This window comes from Ylistrum balloti, unplaced genomic scaffold (genome assembly GCF_031769215.1).
Source record: "Ylistrum balloti isolate Yb309-2 unplaced genomic scaffold, AGI_CSIRO_Ybal_v1 Utg370946, whole genome shotgun sequence".
Lineage (NCBI taxonomy): Eukaryota > Metazoa > Mollusca > Bivalvia > Pectinida > Pectinidae > Ylistrum > Ylistrum balloti.
In genome coordinates, this window is record NW_026782533.1 from 357,103 (window position 1) to 381,455 (window position 24,353).

A 24,353-nucleotide genomic window follows, 5' to 3' on the forward strand; every position below is an offset into this window, starting at 1 on the left:
ACCATATATAGAAATAGATACGCCTGAGGTTTATAAACTGATGGTAAAAATATCTGAAAAATGTGTAAATAAAAATTAGGATCTTTTTGGGTAAATGAACAAATTTGACATTTTCGAGATCCAACACAGTTAATAATAGATGATTTCTATATATATATATAATAAGTCAAATGACATATAACAAATAAGATATGCCAGTTCTGGTTATAAACATGTACACTACATGAACTGCGAGATATAATGTAATGGTATCTAAAAATACACGTGATTCCAGATTAAAAAATAATACCATTGTCAATCACAATTTAAAAAGGGGGAAAATAACACTTTTCTAATTTTTGCATCGTTGAACTAATAACATTTATCAGACAATGTATCCACTTTGCATATCCAGCGAGATTTTTAAAAAATAAAAATACATTTTATCATTATCGTTAATACGTAGCATTTCGGAATTGCAATTGTCAAAGGCATTTTGAGTTGTTTTCTAACTTAATACTAGGTATTGTCTCTCTCTCTCTCTTATTTAATCAAGCATCAACTGGTGTGATTAAAAACCGTCCGGATATGCGTTTTTACGGTAGTCACTGCATCCGGAAATATTTTTGTCCGAGTTCTTTAGTACACCCTGCACTATACATCCGGCAGAGGCATTCATTGTCATGTTGTGTCCCTTTTGTCGAAGACCAGCCAGTATATCCTGTTGTATAGAAAGATAAATAACCCAGTTTTAACACTGCAATCTCTGACAATGGAAAAATATCACGAGAAGATTCTGACCAAATAATAGTTCTACAGAAAGGATATGTAAAATGAAAGTTCCGAGTCTATATATATACATTGTGTACACGTAAATTAGAGACAACGAAAAAAAACTTAAACAATAAGTTATGAAACAGAGAGAAAAAATATCAAAGTCATTTTGGAATCAAGGGGACAACTTTCAGACATAATTCAAACTAATCTAGATGAGCCTGCAGACAGAGATCAGGAAGACAAAGAAGCCTAATTGCTTAACGACATCACACCTCATCGAAACCGATTTCCACGGCGATCTCTTTTGGTAAAAGTTGGTGGTGTAATCTTCTGTGGTCTATGGCCTCCTTCATGGACATCCCGAACCATAACGTTTGCATCGTTGTCTGTAACGATAAATTAACAGTAAAACAGTTGTCAGGTGTGTGTCTTCTTTTCTTATTTTCCATTTTGATCTGATGTATAAGGACTGTGGATTCACCCCATTGATCCAACTGTATCTCAAAGATTTTTTTTTATAAATAAGATTTGTTGAATTATGGGGTTTGTTCATCTCCCCATCTAGATGTTTACCTTTCTTTCGATCATATTGGATTTTTCTCAACCGCTCCTGATTCAACATTTAACCCCTTAGGGTCAATGACGAATCCTAGAAGGTCGAAATAGCTGTAATTCATGTAATCCATTGCTTGCTTATGCTGTTCCTAACTCTAAATTTGTATCAAAATGTGTTATTTACTTGTATGTTTTTTTCATTTTTTCATTTTTTTTTTGTACAATCATACTTGATTCTGTCTGGTATCATTATCATATATATTGCATGTGCCACCAAGGTAATCTTATGAAATACTTTTAGTAAAACTTCCGGTCACTTTGATACTTACCAGAGCTGTGGACGTTGTGATTTTCGTGCCTCCCGCTGCGCCGATGACCAGTTTGACGTCACCATTACTGTCGGTAACAATGCTTGGACACATGGATGATAGTGGTCGCTTGTAAGGTTTGATGAAGTTTGCTGGAGAAGCGGGTACTCCAAAATAATTAACAGTATTCGGTGTGGAGAAATCGTCCATCTCATCGTTGAAAATGATACCCGTCCTACTGCCGACCTCTTTTGAACCAAAACTTGATAATGATAAAAAAGATATGTGTGTCATGATCAAATGCGTATCAATACAGTCATAGAAGAGTTACCTCCCTTCCTACATTCCATGATCAGGGATAATAATGTGTATTGGAAACTTCACAATCAAAATACAACGTATGATATATCTAATATGGAGTTTTGTTATAAATTTTAAATGAGCCAACTAGAAAAAAAGGAAGAATGACCAACCATTAACCTATAGATTACAAACGGTACTTGTACTTCATATGTATCGACGATACAGCGCTGGCACTTACTACGCATTAACGTTACTGGTAGTTATACAATATATTGTCGGTACTGGTACTTACTATATATAGATGTTACTTACTATATATAGATGTTACTTACTATATATAGATGGTACTTACTATATATTGATGTACTTACTATATATTGACGGTGCTTACTATATACTGACGGTGCTTACTATATATAGATGTTACTTACTATATATAGATGTTACTTACTATATATAGATGGTACTTACTATATATTGATGTACTTATATATACTGACGGTACTTACTATATATAGACGATACTTACTATATATTGACGGTACTAACTATATATAGATGGTACTTACTATATATAGATGGTGCTTACTATATATAGATGGTGCTTACTATATATTGACGGTACTTACTATATACTTACTATATATAGATGGTACTTACTATATATTGACGGTACTTATATATATAGATGGTGCTTACTATATACTGATGGTACTTACTATATACTGACGGTACTTACTATGTATAGACGATACTTACCATATATTGACGGTACTTACTATATATAGATGGTACTTCTATATATTGATGGTACTTACTATATATTGAGGGTACTTACTATATATTATATATTGACGGTACTTACAATATATTGATGGTACTTACTATATAGATGGTACTTACTATATATTGATGGTACTTACTATATATTGATGGTACTTACTATATATTGAGGGTACTTACTATATATTGATGGTACTTACTATATAGATGTTATAATATATATTGATGGTACTTAGTATACATTGATGTATATATATAGATGTTACTTAATATATATATATATATAGATGTTACTTACTATATATTTATATTACTTACTATATATTGAGGGTACTATACCTTGATAGTACTTAATATATTGATGTCACTTACTTTATATTGATGGTACTTACTATATATTGATGGTACTTGTTATAGACACAGCATCTCCGTTAGGGGTCAACACAGACAGGTGAGATGTGCCTGCGTCGTTGTTCATGAAGAACGTTGGTCCGTAGAAATCAGTGTCATGTGTCCGATCGTCCGTTATCTGTTGTCGGATGCTTTCACTGTAGGCAGCGGATGTCATGTTACTTATAAGCTGAACGGGAGAAAAAGATCGCAGTAACAATTTTTTTCAGATGCAGAATGATTGACATAAACGATATGTATACTAAACATGTAGGCGATATAGATTTTAAAACATTTTAACATGACGAACAATCACTTTCAGTTTCTAATTCCACATTTACTGCTAAATACTGGAAATTAAACTGATCATAATATATGAATTCAATATATATATATATATATATATATATATAATATATTACAATACTTGCCCTACTATTTTGAGTTAAGGTGTACCTGCCTACGCGTTTGTAGTTAGATATGTACCTCTCTGAAGAAAGAGGCAAATGATCAATTAACTGCAAAATTCCGTCACCCAAGGTTAATCGACACATAGGGAGACACGTTTTTTCACATTTTCGAAAACGACATCCTTCATCGGTCAGTTAAACTTAAAACCATTCAAATACATTCGTACATACTCAGCGACATTACTAAGTGTCGAAAAATTAGACATAAAGGTTACAAATACTTGACACTACTCTAAAATTGTCTGATATATGAAAATTAGGACTTTTGTTTAATCATCAGTCTGCTGTGTCCCTCCCTGTCTAGATTTTGAATTTTCTTTCGATCAAGATGTTTTGCCATTCACATCACTGACGAGTCCTAGAAGGACGAAACAGCTGTATGATGCATTTTAATTTATTATTTGGCTCAACTGTACCAAACTCTAAATTATTAACAATCTAGAAAGACAAAATGAAACCTAGACTTTGACTACGATAACGGAGGAGAAAACCAACTGAACCCATCGAGGACAACAATTAGGCTGAATGAGACAAGGATTTCCGTAAAGGAGCATTTCTTGATTAGACAAGCAATACAGGTACTAAGTCAGAATCACATACCGCATCCAGCTCCATTTTGAAGGTGTCATTCTCGACATCGGAGTCACCGATGTGCGTCCTCTTGCCATACGCGAATTTAAACGCCTCCACAATTCTGTGCCAGGTGAGCACTTTCTTCTCTCGATTGGAAAGACTATCGTCATTAAAGTTGTAACCTTGACGGGGAAGAAGAGCAATCTATGTATTCTGTAAAGCTTTAGATAGATCTTCTCGCAGAACAATGAATAGTTTCATCTGAAGCAGTTATTCCGTGCATTATTGTCATTGTTAAGCAAAACTATACATGTTACAGAGACACATATGACTGAAATTCTCAAATTATTGTATAGATAAGAAATAAAAACCTTATATATTTGGAAATCATTCAATATGGGAAATTATGAAATTTTTGCATTTTGGGGTAAATTTACTTCCGCATCCGGTTTTGACATGTATTTCGATAATTTATATTTTTAGTCGCCTCCACGTCTTCCACAACTTAACATTAATGAAGAACTCCAGAAGGACTAAACAGCTGTATGATGCATTTTGTTTCATCGTTTGATTCTTCTGTATCTTATTTCGAAAGATGTTATTACCTTGCCTGTCTTTTGTGCAAATTTAGAGTTTTCCTTTTATTACAGTCTGCTATGATACCAAACTTTAGCAAAGTTGATTTGATAACACAATAGTTAAGTTCACTTATTAATGTATGAAAATCAATTATTTGGATTACGTCCCTTACCATCCAGGATTCCAAGAATAAAGGCATAGACGGCGCCACTAGAGGGAGGTGGTGGAGAGTGAACTGTATATCTGTCGTGAATGCTGATTTCGAGGGGTTCCTTGACAGCAGCGGTGTACCTTTGAAGGTCCTCTTCCGTTATTATACCGCCTACAGATTTTGAAATACGTATGTAAATGGTATTAATGTTTGTAAACAATTATGTCCGCTGTTTGATATACATGCATATATAAACGCCACAAATACCTTTGCTGCAATCTTGTTTCTTTGCGGATTGTCGTTATCCGCTAGTTAGATTGCGTCAATTCCCTTGCTTGATGTTAAAACTATCAGTGGCACAACGAAAACATTACCATATCTAGTTTAAAAAAATTGTAATATCAATTTCATCCAACAGGGTCTTTGAAGATCAAATAAGTGTTCAGATTAATGAGTCGAATCAAGTATACATAGTTTTGGTGCTTGTAGGATGTGATTTCTTATAAATGAAATTTATTAGGATGAAAAACCATGCTTTAGCCACGAAGCAGAGTGAGCCAAATGAATGATTCAGTACAAAGGGTATTCCGAAAGTTTTAACAAAAGTTCTGAAAAAATAGGCAATGTCAATTTAAAGATATATCATAACCTGAGGATGGTTATACATATTACCAGTTTTGACCGTCTTGTTCTTCAGTTTGATAAAATTACATCACCTGCTTCTTGAATGTCCATCACAATGTCGGCCGTGAGACTTCCGTTGTAGAAGGCATCCGGTCCCTCCCTTGCGATAGTTTCGAGAGTATCACCAAGTTTTGGAAGGTACATTATCTCCCCCTCCTTGAGGAGCTCTCCTGTCTGGGGATTTGACACCATCGCTCTGTTGACAAGTTTATTAGTGAAAAATCGATGAATATGGTTATATGACGAGATGATGTTGGCCCTGATAGAAAAACAATTCTAGCTACCATTTTATCATGTCAAACATATCAAATCGAGCAACAGTATTTATCATAATGCATTTGTTATAAAAATGAGGGACATTTCCACAACAGCTAAAATGTCCTTTGAAAAGTACATGCTTAAACCCCTATGAGTGGTACACACTTGAGATTTGGATGTCTGGCGTAGTATTTTTCTTGCGCTGTGATATGGTAGGCCAGACTGGTTCCAATGACAAAACCGTTCCTACAAAGGTCGATAGTGGGCTGAAACAGCTCCGCCCAGGGTAGGTACCCAGCCAAATTCCACGCTTCCCAGTATCCTTTGATTTCTCCGGGTATAGCTACACTAAGTCCACCTTTCATATTGAGTAAAATAACAATTACTCATTAAAATGAGCAAATAATGAGCGATTTCAGGTGAGAATTACCGATACTTAAGCGAGAACTGATAAGTCATTGTGGTCTTAAATTAGAAATACACAAATGCTTCTTGATTGCATTTATAAAAAAATCGTGATGCCTTCAATGACGTCAAATAAGGTTTTTTTGCGATGTACGTCACTGTTTCAACAAATGAATGACCTACAAACGACAGCGTGACTATGATAACGCTTTATTGCATATTCTGACATACATATCTTCCTGTGATATTCATGTTAGAATTGGTTGCTCCAGAGGTGGGGATGTGGAGGGGGGGAGGGGGGGGGGAGGGGATCATATGAGCCCTTGTTTTGCAATACTAAGTTACCTTCCTGTGATGATATTCCAACAAACATGGAGGAGTTGGCTGCTCCGGGGGCCATCTCACGAGCCATTATTGCATATGATTTTCGTTCACTCCTTTAAAATTAATCACAACAAAATAGAAACATTACCGGTATAACGACAAAGGATTTAATTCAATGAATTTGATTAAGTATGCGATTGTTCTTTACCCGAAATACATATCACGATATCTTCCTTACTAGAAAGGGAACATAAGTTTAAGTTATTTCCAAATACCAATGTTATTTACTTCTTTGGTACAACTTTGTCACAATATATAACTTTGACACAAGATGGACTTGAGATAAAGGTAGGAGGTGGTTTTTTTTTGTTCCGAGTATTTATTTTCCATCGAAGCAATCAAATTTGAAAATTGCCGTTTGATTAACCATAAAACACGAGTGATACTCGCGGGGTCTATGATAAAAATACACAGTTTGACGACACGTAACCTAATATCGTATGGACAGGGCCCTATTGACATGCATCCTTGCTAGTAAACTGAGATTAATTTCTCCCGGGATGCAAAATGGTACTCTCTTAACGAGAGATTGAGGCGAGATGTAAGTGAGTATACCAACAATAATGATGAGTTTGAATTCAGTCTTTTTGATACTGTTCAAACGACACACGACTGATGGCAAATTGTAATACAAATGCAGACACAGTAGAGACAAATTTTCAAGGACTCGTCAGTATGCTTAAAACCAAAATTCTGTAATTTAGGGGTGATTTAAAAAAATGCAAAATGATCGAAAGAAATATCGGAATACAGATGGTAGGGAAAATAAGTCATACAACTATACAAATGTCATATCTGATAATTTCAGGAGGACGAAAAGTACTTGTGCTTGAAAATGTAGCATGCAGTTTATGGCAAATGTCCGTGAGGGGTGTCTACCATATTTTCATAGATTGTACCAAAGACAATCAACTTTCAAGACATGTTTAGAATCAGACGCGTTAGTATAAATTTTCTACTGCAATCAGATTATCATACAGAAGTCAACAGAACAATTTCATATTTTGGTTTGTACAAGAATGGCCTACTGACTTACCTGTCGTAAACTGTCATGAAGTGTCCGCCTCCTATTCCGCAGTTATGTAGGTTGTGTACGCATGCGCACAACATGGCGGCTATCGCTGTGTCTACCGCAGTCCCGCCACGTGCCATAATATCCCTGATGAAATCATGACACTTTAATTTGATCATTGTTTTTCTAATTGTGACTAATTTTAACGTGTATTATGCATATCTGCACGACCAATGAATAAATAGTTTATAGTCAATTGATTACGTACCCATAAAAACATGTTCAGTCTATAACAAGTGATTATATAAGTGAACGAAACGGAAGTGTCAGAAATGGATGGGGGAGCCACGAATGTACAAACTTTTAACGCCTTCTCTTTCTGCTCCACCTTTTAAATTGCATTGCCACAGCAATGTTTCAAACCTCAGGATGTCTTTATCAAGTTACGCCAAATATACTAATAGGTAATGCAAAGTTTTATTATTTCATCAAATATTCATGGTTATGATGAAAATTTGAACTATTGAACAATTTACTTACGTTCCTATAGTAGAGCATTGTCCGGCGTCGGCCGCGACCGAGCCATATCTGTACGTGCCGTCGATGGACAAGGTTGGCGTATCTGCTGTTGTAGTAATTGGGGGTTGCGTTGGCATTCGCGTCGGCGGGGGCGTGGCCACCACCGGGGCTGGATTGGTTGTACACTCGTTCTTAACATCCTGGATCATGTTATAAACCCCGACGCCCAGTCCTATCCCTAAGCCGACCATGGCTACTAGGAGGACTACTGTCGCTACAAGCAAAGCTCGGCCGGAAGACATACTGCGGGAAAATAGACAAACATAAGATATTTTATATTCCGACCCTAATAATTTGTCGTTATCTGCTGCGACAAAACGAAATGTTTTCTGAGCACGGAATGTGCGATTCCGTCGTGGTTGATATAAATTTAGAAATGTCTTATAAATAACTGTGGGATAGGGTTGTTGTGTTTTCTAAATATATAAGAATTCAACTAAGTACATTTCCTAATTAAGCCATTAATATAGGTTGGACACTTGTAGATATATCAGATACACGCTGAATAGTTAGCTACACTCGTAATTTTAAGTGCTTCGTTTACAACGAGCACACAGCAATGAGTAATTCAAAATCTCATATTTTTCATTCATTATGTAAACAAAAAACAAATATACTTGTGTTTGTTACAAGGGTTCCCCAATCGGTACGGATTCGGATCGGTCACGCATATACCCGTATACAGGTAAACTTATGTTGCCCGAGGCACCACTACTCGCCACTTTCTAATGTGTGAAACTATACACGGTAAAAGTGACTTTTATAATCACCAATCACTAAAATATGATAATTATCGTTATCTGCACGAAGACAGAAAGCTCGTCACTTTTCAACGAAAAACAGTCTGCTTTACGATGTACTGATAAAACAACAACAGCTGCATTCAGAAAAATCAGTAATGAAGTAAACTCTTCAAACTAATATCGGAAACCTGTCTCAATAATCACGGACTTTCTTCTCTAATTCGTTATCTCAGTTTCCTGGATAAAACAGAACATTTTCATAAAATGATTGCAATAACTTAACAGCCAAAGATAAAGAATAATTAGACGTGTTCCAGCACTGCCAAAATGATTCTTAATGTCAGAAAATCTTCGAGGTTGGATATGTGTTAGACTATTCTAGGCATTAATAGAATTAATAGTGAAATTAAAAAGAGGAAATTAAACTTTTTACACTGTCTAATTAGTAGTCCACCAAATAGTATCACAAAGGACATCTTCATTCATAGACTCGTAAAATTTTTAGAACATGACGAAAGATCTAAGAAACAAGGTGGATTCATGCTGGATATAATTGACATTCATCAAAAGTACAAGTTAACATCATATATAAACCAATATGCAGAGGATGGAATCTTTACAGGAGTGGAAACACATCGTAAAAGCAGCCATATATATACGCGAAAACACGGTACTGAAAGCCAGAATGAACTGCGATGGCGATTTTAGTCGTTTTAAACATGCACATTCGACATATAGCAAGCCGTATGAATTATTAAAGTTAGAAAATAAGAACAAGAAAGTGATTTTATATATTTGTAAAATGATAACTTGCCCACCAACAGAACAAAGTAAAATATGTAACATGTGCGCTAAATCCTTCCATGACGTCATTGGGCATGTCGCCACGGACTGCAAAGTGACATTCATTTTAAGAGACACCTTCATGGACAAAATGATAAACTACTATGGTATTCAAGCGTACTTGCTATCGTCTCAAATGGCGGAAGAAAACGTTGTTGTTACTCTATTCAAAGTAACCAAAGACAGTCATGATTTTGATGACAAAACGGTGTGCTTTGAATTTGCACAGAACAGTGCTTATTTCGTTTAGAAATCGGCACAGATCTATTTCAATGCTGCGGACCTGATATAATGTGACGTACCAGTTTTAATGTAAGGGTGATTACACCCTCCCCCAAAGGACAATGATATAGTGAGCGATAACGAAATATGCTTTAACCACAACTTGTACATTACGTAACTTCGTTTTCTATTCTTTTCATTTTCTGTTGTATACGCTCATGTTTGTGGAATAAAGGATGATGATCATTATCTCAGTTCAAGTTTCAAGGATAAAACAGAACGTATTCATAAAATGATTAAAAAAAAATGTTTAGCGAGACACACAGTGCAATAGATGTAAAATACACCTTACAAATCAACAATCTACTTCTGAACTTTTAAACATGTCCTGGACTGAGCCGTAAATTGAACATTGAAACATAATCGTACTTGGCGAAGAATGAACAAAACACTGGTTTCAATAGAACAGGCTTAAATATAGTGACACAGACAGCATAGTGTAAAGGAAGGCGTATCCTTGCTTAGTTTTCTCTGGCCCAAACACCTGACGTTCACATTCATACGGGTAGGCTCGACATCAAATTTTACTAAATTAGATCTACATGTTGGTGTCCGAGAAAAGCCGAGCTGATACGGATTTCTCTGCTGTAATTTAAGCACGATCATATTAACCAAATCTATATTCAGGTCACGTAGACAACTTCTATTGTCCTTTATACACACACATATATATATCTTCAGAATAAAACATGGATAAACAATGGCATGATCTAATTTTCCGCATTTTGTTCTTATGAAAATTTAATATCCGTGCTCCCTTACATTGATATATTTAAAGTCTAGTTTGTTTTCGCGGTGTTGAAAACCAGCTTCTAATATATATATACACTAACATCCATTCATCCATTCATCCATCATCCACCAGTCCATCATCATCATCATCATCATCATCATCATCATCATCATCATCATCATCATCATCATCATCATCATCCACATTCACATCCGATAATGTACATAGTTATCCTAAAAAACAACACAACCCTCTTTATCATTATCATCATGAAATTCATCTTCAATGTACATCATTATCCTAAATCAGTACAATCATCATCATCATCATCATCATCATCATCATCATCATCATCATCATCATCATCATCATCATCATCACAATGACTGAATAAAGCATCATCATCATCATCATCATCATCATCATCATCATCATCATCATCATCATCATCATCATCATCATCATCATCATCATCATCATCTACATATACATTGTTAACCTCATCAACATTCACATTAAAACATGCACCTCAACATCACCAAATATAATATATATTAAATATCGCATCCAATCGTCGGCAACCCACGATCCTGATGCTCACGCCTATTTCGTGAGCATCAAGGCAGTGGGTTCCTGACAATGACAGCACGCTGGCATATTCATAGAACTGTCAGTTTATGAACTGTTACCGATATGCAAAAATGTAGGGCAGAATTTTACGTAGCCTATAGACTTAAATAAGATGATGTTTATGTTTAAGGCTTTAGTGGTTTTGAAGGTGTTGATTAAGTGAGAAGAGGTGTTGATCCGGCAAAAGCAGTCACGACCAGGGTTTCAAGATCACAGTACAAGCTTAAAGGAAGGACCGTGCAGCCTGGACCAGGGTCAGCACTCGGTGTTAACTCGCTAATAACTTAACAATTGGCATTTAAAGAGGTGACACATTTATCTGACCACTCACGACTGTTATATGAAACCACAGTAAAAAATCCAGCCGATAGCGCAAAGAAATTTGGTACCGTAAGCCATGAGAAAATTATCGAGTATCCGATGAATGTTGGGAATGTTAGTGTGTTGCTAGATCTAGCGTCTTTAAACTGTTTGTATTTTACTGGTATTTTTAGTGGCTTATAAAACTGTTGTGCAGTAGACAGGAACTGCAATGTTACAAAATAACGCACCACTGTATCTTTTCGCCCAGAAGAAACCAAGCGTCCACTTTCATTCACCGAGAAAAGTTTAATCGAGACGGAGCGAAGTCAATTTGTAAATATAAGTAAATCAATCAAGGATACACGTTTATTTGTTTTGCTGGAGTGATTTTCCCGTCAACAACCAAAACCAATTTGAATCGGGACCGAATCGTAGAAGCTGGTGGTTATTTATCTGAACGACGTACTGGAGGCCGACGCATGCCATCCAATGTAATAGGGTTGACGTGTCTAGCCTAGGAACACAGGGTGATAGCAGATGACGGTTCCGTTCTCAGCTTCCTACTGTGAAACGAAACAGCAAGCAGTAGAACCAAACTCTGGTCTACTGTTGACATTAAGTTAAATCGTCTATTAAACAAATCATCGGAACCCTGCCCGTGGCAGTGAAGGACCGAAATTATCCGACCACGGCACGAACACCTAACAGTAAATGACGCAAGACCATAATTTAGTGTATGCCACAAAAAGAGACAAATAGAATCTTCGCCCGTGACACTTTATAACGAGGCCATCAACATCTGTACAATACTTGTTTGAAAATCCTAAGGAGAAATAAATTATTGCAAACATACGCAATACGTTTGCGAATGTATGCAAGGATATTGCGTACATTCGCAAAAGCATTGCGTATACTATCAAATGTATTGCACATATCGTAACTTTTCTTTTTTCCTTAAGATTTCATTTAGCACAAAAAGGCTTCCGTATAACACTAGCAGCAGTTTCTTACAGAGAAAATAGCATGTACCCCGAAAGTGTACAGATAATGGTATTAGATGAGTCTATAGTACGCATACTGACAATTATGTAATGTATGCAAATAGAGCGAGTTACCAAATGTCACGTAGTGAATGGTGTCTATTATTCAACATTCGGTCCATTTATTCTCCTCTGGTAAACGAAAAGAACAAAGGAGCTGCAACCAGACCCATTCGTTCGGCAGCTCTAGCAGGTTTTTGTTTTTACATCTTTGTCCAACGATAGATACTGAGTGTTATATAAGTTGACACAAGCGGGATGTGTTATCTCGCACAACTAAAAGAGTGGTAGAGAAGTAGTGACGCTGTACTGTTTCTATAACACGTCAACACGTCTTTAGTACATAGGCGATCAGAAAGCTGTTATGTAAACTATAATTTGCATACGAATATGAAAAAAACATTAAAAATAAAATTATTACATCATATCACGGCACACAAAACAATGGTCGTTTTCATCTATTTTTTTCGTGACTTTAGGGTTTATTATCGATAGACAGTAAATAAAATCTATTAAGCAATTTAGATATTTGGATATGAAATTTCATGATGGAAGTCTACTTGTTGAGAATCGCCCGTTCCCTCTCAACATTAACGATCCTATACCAGACATTTTGTACTGCCCATTGCTACGTAGCTGAGTTAGTCAATACCGGTATACGATAAAAACGTCGATTTGTACTTGTCTCTTGTCTTAATTAAAAGACATTTTAATTTCTGTCATGTTTCATTAAAAAAAATAGATTTTAGCAGAAATAAATTCATTTTATTGAATACAAATCATAAAGTTGATAAAGCATGTCTTTTAAATTTACAATTTTTCGTAGCGCAGAAACAATGGGTAAATCAACCAGGAGACGACTGCCACGAGTGTTGCTTATGGGTTTCCATCATTCAAATTTCTCATTGTATAAAAAACACGTAACCTGAACGAGTTGTATTTTTTTCTGTCTTTGTATGAGTATAAGGTAACAATGAGAAACTTGAGACGATTCTCGACGTCAATGTCCTTAAGGTCATTAAATGCTGACAAACAGGTAACATTGGTGCACAGTTAAACGTATTTGGTATGTGAATAGGTACATCAGGAACAAGATAGCTATTTTTTTTTTTATTAGAACCAGTTTTCCACCCTAAAATGAACACTTGAAGACCACATGCTATCCGAAAGTACACACATAACGCTGTAACAAAATCATTATGAAGCGACTAACGATATCAGCCTTACTATCTAAATCAGTAGACAAGAGTGTTTTCTTTCTTTGAATATTCGATGATTTCTCATTATCATTGCAACTGCAAAAATATTCTCTACATTTTATGCTTCAAATTTCGCTCGATGACTGTTTTCATGCTGTGAACCTTATACGATATAATAAGGTGTATCATCTTCATAAGATATAGCGCATATCTATACGCATGTCCGTTACAATGTAAAGAATTTACATACATAGAGTTATTTACCCACAGCGTGTACATAAACATACCTGGATCTATTTTTTTTCAAAAAGGACATTTGTTATCTTGTACAGTTAAAAGAATAAATTTCTGAACGGAAAGGAACAAGAATGACAATAAATCAAATCACTTACCTGTCGCTCGCTTTTCCCTTTTCCAGATTGTACATGCTGAACCGAACTGACGAACCTCACCTTGACAAATTGTGACTTAACAGAGCGAGGCGTGTTGTGATATTTATCGCTACATTGCACTTACGTTTCTCATTTTTTTGGTTTTTTTTTTGTTTTTGTTTTTTTTTTTAATCCGAATTTAGTTTCTTTTGAATTTTAAGTCATCACAACATCTTATGCTATATCCACGTACAAACAAGACACATTATAAGTAACAATTTACTGAAATATCTTAACATGGGCGGCAATGGAGATCACGTAATACTATTGCTCAAGGTGAAGTATCACACATATATAAGGTAATGGAGTATAAACGTATGCAAATTTAGAATCAATGTTAATTGTATGCTTGTCAGCGTTAAAAGGTGTATGTATGTTCTATACGCCAAGGATGTTTGCCTGTAAACGTGACGTTCACTGATTTGAACAGTTGGGTGTATGATAAATTGTACAAAAGACATGCAAGGGAATAGCGTCTATCAACACACAGATACAGCAGCGCCAGACAATGCATTAAACTGCATATCTTAAAGTACCGAAAGGAGAAACATGATTATAATATAGATAGAATCGTGACTTGAATTATGAGATAATTTAACGGTTTATATGCAGAGCAAAAATGTATGATTATAAAAGATCTCAAATAACAGGCCTTTCAAATTTCGAATGCATCCCCCCTCCTCCCACCAAAATCTGTAAAAATTTGCGCAAAATTATGTCACAGAAACGATTTCAAGTTCCAAGATAAAACTGTGGAACAGAAATTTATAGAGATGCTTTCTGGTGTCGCCAAAATAACTCAAGCGTGCATTCGAGAGATAAAGCAATGCAGTACAGTCAAATTGTCCAGCTACGTGTATATTGTATAATATTGAAACAAGTTATTTCAAATAAGTGATCTTGAGCTGAAGTCTTGAAAATCTCCTGAAAGCAAGTCCATTTGATATTGAAACTTAAGTCTCTACAGTCTCTTTGAATCTATAACTGTAATTAATAGTTCAGAACAACGCAATTTCGAACAGATATACTGAATATCACTTCTTTTATATAAATACAGAAACATTAAAGGAAAGTGTGATTCTTTGAAAATTTATGAATTTGAATATACCAGGCATCTAAAGTCAAGACTATCATGATCAGAGAGACGTATACACAAAGCTATCAAAATACCGTTCTAAATTTCCACTGTGGATGTGTAAGATACAAATACCACAGGCATTGGGCAAATATTGGGGTAGGGCATATGGCCATATGAACATCTCTATCACATACATATATTTACATTTAGCATACTTGACACCCATTAATCTAGTGTCAATCTGGATTGTGTTAGCTTAAGTATTGATGCTATCTGGACATAACGCCATTTTGGCGCCATTTTGACTGACGTTACGTCAACGCTTTGCACGTCGCCTCATTTAACACGTATCATGCATATACGTTAAACATTTAAGTGATTATGGTTTTCAAAACGCTTTTTCACGATGTAAATATAAAACAATTTATCGTTAGATTTTATAAAAAATAACATCAGAAATGTGAATGTCACCACTGAACGTCTGTCAAATTTCATTTATTGTCGATATGAATACAATCTAACGTTATATTGTCAATCTATGTATCTGTCACCCAGATCGCACTAATATTGACAATAAATACAATATGACTGGTGTTCAATGGTTAAGCATTTGGTTTGATAGAAAAGATTTTCAGTTTTCTGTTTGAACATCACATGTTAAACAGTTACAGTGTTATAGAACCATATCATACACGATCGATCACCTATTATACAGTTTATCGCTCTGTCAACAGCCAAGGTCTTTTTAAAGCCTGACCTCCGCCTCGTAGATTATAAAATCAAGGTGAATAAGGATTCTAGATGAGAAAAAACAATTTTGTGACATCGAACTTCAACACCATTGTCGATTTCTGGCTCACAAGTGTGTGTGTGTATGGTGATACGGATGTACAGGTGTAAATATACGACAGAACAGGATTTAATCACAAATGTTGATAGTATAATCATGTACGTTAAGGTATATGATAATAGAGCAGAGAAGATTCTAAACATACCATTTGGGGAACAATTGAAAGTTATCATCAACCCAGGCGGTATTTGAGAGGAAGGTGTGAAGATCCGATATGCGATGAAAAGTGGCATCGGGATATCTTTTAATTGTACGTGTTGTTTAAAAACAAAATTCGGGAAAATAGGAGATAAAGATCTCAGAATTCATCGATAGTACATATCATTATTTGAAATTCACGATTTCAGATATAACATGTCCTGATAGAAAAGTATACATGATATAAGATGACTTTCATTTTCTTGTAGTTTTTATGAAATGAGTCCTAGAAACTTCTTTCATTCTTTTTGTGAGTAAATATCAAAACTTCGTGACAAGTGTCATAAAATTTTATGTGAAATGAAAACAGATTTAAAATGTTTTTTTTTTGTTACATAACTCAGACAGGTTACAGTTGGACAGATTTTAATGCCACCTTGAGGAGGACAAAGACATCCAAAATTTCTTTCTCTATTTTCAATTCCTGTACGGGATACAATTGTCCATTCTATGATAAACATAATTGATAAGTGATAATTACAGCCTATGAAAAACGCTCCAGAGTATACCACACTAGTGAGAAATTCACTGGATAACTAGCAGATTCTGTGATAAAGTAGTGAAACAGAGATTTCCCAGTGCGGAAAACCCCAAAATTTTTAGATAAGCATAATGGCACCCAAGTTCACCCAAAATTAATGTGAATTGAAATTATTCTGTCGGTCAGGTCTTAAAACCACCAGTACGAGAAACAGGACGGATGATTGATGGCTTGTCTGTTGGTATCTCTCTTCTCGTACAAGCGAAATCAGGAATCTAGCGGAAATTGGTTCTGAAGTAATTCCAAGGGGAGGCAATAATGGCGTATTTCTAAGCCTTGTTCCCGATCGAGACTCATGCGTCTTAAAGAGATGTTAGTAACTTTTAAAATATATATATATATCTTCAAATTCAATGTTAAAAAAAGCTTTATAATTATTTTTTTCTAGAGATCAATTCGAATAAGTAAATATACGTGTGCATTTAGAGATGTTTTGTTGTTTAAACAATACACCGTAACAAGCTGACGAAACTTCCCCAACTATTCCAGACACCGTACGTACCAAATAGAAGTCTTGACCAGAATGTGTGTAAGGTTGGGCAGGTTAAGTCGATATAACGGCTCAATTAACTAGAGGAATATGCTTGAAACATCTATAAACATATATAATAAACAATACACTTACTTGTTCAATGAGAGTTGACTAGCACCCTCCTTCTAATGAATATAGACCGCCAAGCACGACCTTTGAAAAATGATGAACTTTGACCCCGAGAAAGTAACTGACATACCGCCCGTTGCAGTCGAGTAGGTTCAAGCAATGAAAATGATGAAACGGACTTTCTATCCCGGCGAGACGAACATTTGGCCAACCCCAGGGGCAATCTGAGGGAATTATTCCTCATATCTACTGCAGGAACAGCAGCAACCACTTACATTTATCTCTAATCTTCTGGTGTGTACTTAACCCTCTGCACGTGAAAACAAACAAAGTTACTGTAACTTGATTCGTGGTCAGTTCTCTAACAAGGTTCACGTGATTGCTATATATGGAAACCATTTTGATATCTTTTACGATCAGTTAATATATTATGTCCTTTGAATTGGGAAAAAATGTGATTTTTTTAAAAAAGGTAGAATGTACCTTACTGTTAGAAAACAAGGGACGTAACTGCTAATGAAAGAAGTCATTTAAGTAAAGCGACGTGGTCTTAATTTAGATGGTGATACATTAGCGGGCATAGATAAACATATATCATCCTTATAATTTAGGTTCAATATAATGCTAATCTTAGAAATGGACTAAATTAGCAAAAAGATAAACGTTTAGGGTTTAATTAACACGTCATAATTTGTTTATGTTATTTCATTGTTTCATGGTTGATTGGATATTAATATATTTTTGTATATCAGTAGTTAATTATGCATACAACTTGGGGATATTATGTATATAGGGTAATATGTGTCGCACGCCAGTTTTTCCGATTGGAAGATCTGGCCCTGGTTGTTCAAAGGTTAGTTAGCATTAACCATCGGTCGGTTAGTGAAAAAAAATAAGTTGTTACCACAGAGTATTCTAGGCAAAAATTAATGTTCAAAATATATCAATATGACCTGTCGTAACAAATATACAGCTGTGAAATGATTCAGAATGTTCTCAAGTTTGCTCAGTTCATATTTGAACATTTTTTCACTTACCGCTAGTTATCTCTAACGTCTTTGAACAACAGTGACCGATCGCTCGATATTATTTATCTGAAATAAATCAGTGTATTTGGCAATAATAACAAAGAAATACAGTACAGTTTAAAAAATACCCTTTTCTATGACGATGTATCTTCATGTGCAATATTTAGTAGTGTGAATATGAAGAAGTTGTGTTATGTTAAGATACATCAGTTCATCATTGACGGATACAAGATTACGTAATATGATGTTTTTGTAAGAGTTAGGTCCCTTACACTGATTGACAAGCGTTGACTTGTTTTGATATGATGTTGATGGTAGTTACAAATGACTTAGCTCGACAGAGAGAAATAATGGTTATTTAAAAGACGAAAGAACTCTAAGATTTAAAGTTAGATAAAATGTTTCAAGCCTCTTCTAAAATTTTATACGACCCACGGTCAGAATAAATGAAAAAAAAAACAAGGACGATATCCCCTTTGGATTAAGTCCTACGTTCGCTTTGCCCACTGTATACGGTGTTTTGAATTAAACTGTTTAATTGTAAAAAACATGCTTGGCAATGAAGCAATTAGTCTAGGGCTAAATGATCAGTTATGTATTATGTTTATAGGATTAGGAACAGTCGCGCATATTCAAAGTAAATCCAAGATAAAAATCTAAATTTTGTCACAATATTGATTCTTTGAATGTGGCCTCAATCTATTTTGTGTTTCAATTTATTCTTCTTTTGTAACATTCATTCTCGGCACATGGAATAATATATTGACGATTGTACAGTTATCGTGAACCTGTGTGGTTCAAAGTGAAATTTCACAACATTACTCCCGTAATCGCTCTGTTTTTTACTCACTGGTAGAAAATAACAAGAACATTACATTTCACTCGCAACTTGATAACCTTTGATAATTACACTCAGTTGAACAATTTTTGAATGTCAAGCTTTCGGATAATGCAGATCAACTTTGTCAACGTAAATCCTTGATTATATAAACATTATGTCAAGCAACACAGAACACAATGAAAGAATTCACAAAAATATTTATTTGTTTTCTTGTTTACAGTCCTAATTTATCATACATATAGTCAAGACATTTTCAATTTGAGACGGCTTGCTGATAAAAATCTATTACATGATAACGTGAAAGGATGACGCTAATGTTGCCATATAAGGTAACAATGGAACTTCCGGTGGAATGACGTAATAACCGTAACCAAGATAAATGGAACAAAAACGCCAATGTTATTATTAGATTTTCATGAAAATAAACAAGTTATCGGTGATATGAAATTTGTTGGGCAGGTCTATCCGTAAGGAATTATCATACTGTGATGAAAATGTGCTAGATATGAATTAGATAATCAGTGATTTTAAGACTCAGAGCCCTGGTCTCATATGTCTTTCCTGTGAGACTCATTCAAGTTTTGAGGACTCATTCTATCTCTTAGTAATGAGACTCATCAACATTTTGGAAATGGTGACATGAATTCGCATGAAAAAATACTGATAACAAAAGCCGTTTGATGGGATTTCATCTAACATGTTACCGATGCCTTCTATCCTGATGTTCAGTTTGAAAGGTAGCTACAGGACACATTGTGTTGTTCTCCCGCCTGTTTCACATGTGTTGTTCTCTCACCTGCTTACCTGTGTTGTTCTCCTTACTGTTTTACATGTGTTTTTATCCAACCTGTTTATTTGTGTTGTTCCCCTAATTGTTTACCTGAGTTGTTCTCATACCTTCCCCCCCCCCGTGTTCCCCTCTCACCTGTTTACCTGTGTTGTTCGCCCACCTGTTTACCTGTGTTGTTCGCCCACCTGTTTACCTGTGTTGTCCCCCCACCTGTTAACCTGTGTTGTTCCCCCACCTGTTTACCTGTGTTGTTCGCCCACCTGTTTACCTGTGTTGTTCGCCCACGTGTTTACCTGTGTTGTTCGCCCACCTGTTTACCTGTGTTGTTCCCCCCACCTGTTAACCTGTGTTGTTCCCCCACCTGTTTACCTGTGTTGTTCCCCCACCTGTTTACCTGTGTTGTTCGCCCACCTGTTTACCTGTGTTGTTCCCATACTTGTTTACCTGTGTTGTTCGCCCACCTGTTTACCTGTGTTGTTCGCCCACCTGTTTACCTGTGTTGTTCGCCCACCTGTTTACCTGTGTTGTTCCCCCACCTGTTTACCTGTGTTGTTCGCCCACCTGTTTACCTGTGTTGTTCCCATACTTGTTTACCTGTGTTGTTCGCCCACCTGTTTACCTGTGTTGATCGCCCACCTGTTTACCTGTGTTGTTCGCCCACCTGTTTACCTGTGTTGTTCCCCTACTTGTTTACCTGTGTTGTTCTCATACCTTTTTCCCCCGAGTTCCCCTCTCACCTGTTTACCTGTGTTGTTCGCCCACCTGTTTACCTGTGTTGTTCCCCCACCTGTTTACCTGTGTTGTTCGCCCACCTGTTTACCTGTGTTGTTCCCATACTTGTTTACCTGTGTTGTTCGCCCACCTGTTTACCTGTGTTGTCCCCCCACCTGTTAACCTGTGTTGTTCGCCCACCTGTTTACCTGTGTTGTTCGCCCACGTGTTTACCTGTGTTGTTCGCCCACCTGTTTACCTGTGTTGTTCCCCCCACCTGTTAACCTGTGTTGTTCCCCCACCTGTTTACCTGTGTTGTTCCCCCACCTGTTTACCTGTGTTGTTCGCCCACCTGTTTACCTGTGTTGTTCGCCCACCTGTTTACCTGTGTTGTCCCCCCACCTGTTTACCTGTGTTGTTCGCCCACCTGTTTACCTGTGTTGTTCGCCCACGTGTTTACCTGTGTTGTTCGCCCACCTGTTTACCTGTGTTGTTCCCCCCACCTGTTAACCTGTGTTGTTCCCCCACCTGTTTACCTGTGTTGTTCCCCCACCTGTTTACCTGTGTTGTTCGCCCACCTGTTTACCTGTGTTGTTCCCATACTTGTTTACCTGTGTTGTTCGCCCACCTGTTTACCTGTGTTGTTCGCCCACCTGTTTACCTGTGTTGTTCGCCCACCTGTTTACCTGTGTTGTTCCCCCACCTGTTTACCTGTGTTGTTCGCCCACCTGTTTACCTGTGTTGTTCCCATACTTGTTTACCTGTGTTGTTCCCATACTTGTTTACCTGTGTTGTTCGCCCACCTGTTTACCTGTGTTGATCGCCCACCTGTTTACCTGTGTTGTTCGCCCACCTGTTTACCTGTGTTGTTCCCCTACTTGTTTACCTGTGTTGTTCTCATACCTTTTTCCCCCGAGTTCCCCTCTCACCTGTTTACCAGTGTTGTTATCCCACCTGTTAACCTGTGTTGTTCCCCCACCTGTTTACCTGTGTTGTTCGCCCACCTGTTTACCTGTGTTGTTCGCCCACCTGTTTACCTGTGTTGTTCGCCCACCTGTTTACCTGTGTTGTTCCCCCACCTGTTAACCTGTGTTGTTCCCCCACCTGTTTACCTGTGTTGTTCCCCTAATTGTTTACCTGTGTTGTTCGCCCACCTGTTTACCTGTGTTGTTCCCCCCACCTGTTAACCTGTGTTGTTCCCCCACCTGTTTACCTGTGTTGTTCCCCCACCTGTTTACCTGTGTTGTTCGCCCACCTGTTTACCTGTGTTGTTCCCATACTTGTTTACCTGTGTTGTTCGCCCACCTGTTTACCTGTGTTGTTCGCCCACCTGTTTACCTGTGTTGTTCGCCCACCTGTTTACCTGTGTTGTTCCCCTACTTGTTTACCTGTGTTGTTCTCATACCTTTTTCCCCCGAGTTCCCCTCTCACCTGTTTACCAGTGTTGTTATCCCACCTGTACTATTTGTGTTATTCTCTCAATATATTCATGAGACAATTCTTGCCTTCAAAATGTAATTGTATGCATTACATACTTATAACGGTAACATTTAATGATTTAATATTTTATAAAATAATTACATGTTTTCTATAACGGATTCTGTTGTATTCTTATCAAATAGTATCTGGACACTGATAAACAGTTTTATATCAAATTGCCCTAATCAGGAAAGTGGCTATCAAAATGTGTTATAATTTACACAGTGTGTACTATTTTACAGTTATGATAAGATATCCTTAAAACGTGTGATTAAGGAGAACGAACCCTTTTAGGAAAGTACTAAAGAAAATAATACTTTAAAGAAACACGTATGAAACCAAATTAACACAGCACAAAACTACAATGCTTAATATCGGACCGAATATGGAAAATTATTCAATAGCCTCCGGAACAAGAGACAGGGTCAGGGCGACACACCATTTTATATAACGTTTATTGTATAATCAGGGTGATAAAGGGCCGCATTATGAGACATTCAGCCAACATGAACACATGAGCAAATTCTTAAAAGAACGTGACATATTATGGTAAGGAAATCTCAATTTTAAAAAAATCATCGATATTAACATCATTTTTACACAAATATTTCGCTTTCTCTAGAACGATTTGTTACGAACTGACGGAAGCTGGTCATTCACACTGATATTTGGTAGAAACAGGCTGGGTTCTTGTTTCTTGACATTGCCATAGATATATGTTATTGACGTGGAAAATACACAACCATTCATTTATAATATACAAATATAAAATATAACAAAGTTAATTAAAACAGTCGACCATGGTTTAGAGTCTTACACATAACATACACATACGTACACACACATACACGCTGAGGAGTTTTGCGTGTCTACCGCAGGACAAAGAGGAACGCGTTTATCTTTTACTATGACACGAGATTTCTGCAAAATAGAACACCTTTTTAACGCATATGACGAGATGGGTCTGTTTCAATAGACAGATGGTACCCAAGTGAAGATGAATTTCTGTAGCGAAGCAGAAAGGCATTGGAGTTACTTTGAATGCATAAACTTTACGAAATCTCTCTCCAAACAGCTCTTTATGTCACTCCGCCATATACAGATGGAGATCAAATGAAATCAAAGATATTTCGCTCATAATTGCACGTGACACAAATTATAAATACAAACTTAAATTTTATTAAAAATACGCAAATAGAATAAATTTATTTCTTACACATTGCGAAATCTTTCCACTGTGAAAAAGATATTCGTTTCGCACCCACGTTTGAGTATCATAAACCGCATTCTCGTCTTAAAACATTGTCAAAACAGTCACTCATTACCTTAACGTTTAAAAGCAAGTAATGTTCAAGATGTATTCGATAAGGGTAACTTAGATTCGTTCATTTTTGACATTTGTCATCCATTCCACAAGAAAGCATATAGTTGTTTATAAAAAAAAGAAATGGAAACATTTCCTTACGTAATGCATTTCATACCTAAACGCGTATCTAACATAAAACAGGTATACATCACATACAAGGATACATCGGCTTGCATTCTGTCTAATAACTCACAAAATTGACATATTTTATATAAAAAGAAGTGTTCTAAGTTCTCATTCAATACCAAGGTACCAGTAGACCGTGCTGATATGTACATAGAAACGCACCATTTGTGACTTTGAGTCACAGAATCAGGTAGCAGTCGACAAATTGTTGAAGGTATGTGTCCGTTCCATCACTCTCCAGCCCAAGCATGTGAAGTTGCGTCAGGAAGGCCAAGATCGTGAAAGCAAGAGCAATTTATCTCAATCGACATCATTTCCTCTGCGATATTTACCTCAATCCATATGCCAAT

General features: G+C 36.4%; 1 protein-coding gene across 1 annotated transcript; it reads right to left on the bottom strand.

Annotated features, from left to right (window-relative positions):
• Positions 1 to 550: 550 nt before the first annotated feature.
• On the bottom strand, positions 551 to 17,790 carry LOC132559612 (glutathione hydrolase 1 proenzyme-like). The gene is made up of 12 exons (XM_060224245.1): positions 17,726 to 17,790; positions 8,152 to 8,433; positions 7,636 to 7,758; positions 6,561 to 6,652; positions 5,976 to 6,168; positions 5,585 to 5,748; positions 4,890 to 5,039; positions 4,166 to 4,320; positions 3,098 to 3,285; positions 1,641 to 1,881; positions 1,029 to 1,142; positions 551 to 700 (listed from the first exon to the last, which is right to left on the bottom strand). Exons 1-12 carry the CDS (start codon positions 17,788 to 17,790, stop codon positions 551 to 553), a joined length of 1,917 nt encoding a protein of 638 aa, XP_060080228.1.
• Positions 17,791 to 24,353: the final 6,563 nt, after the last annotated feature.

Excerpts from the sequence above, each read along its gene's own strand:
- LOC132559612 (XM_060224245.1), bottom strand. The coding sequence starts at position 17,790 with ATGTCAGTTACTTTCTCGGGGTCAAAGTTCATCATTTTTCAAAGGTCG. Across the intron at positions 5,040-5,584 it reads GATGGACATTCAAGAAGCAG|GCGGTATAATAACGGAAGAG; the intron begins GTGATGTAATTT and ends CAAAATCTGTAG. Across the intron at positions 701-1,028 it reads TGGAAATCGGTTTCGATGAG|GATATACTGGCTGGTCTTCG; the intron begins GTGTGATGTCGT and ends TCTATACAACAG.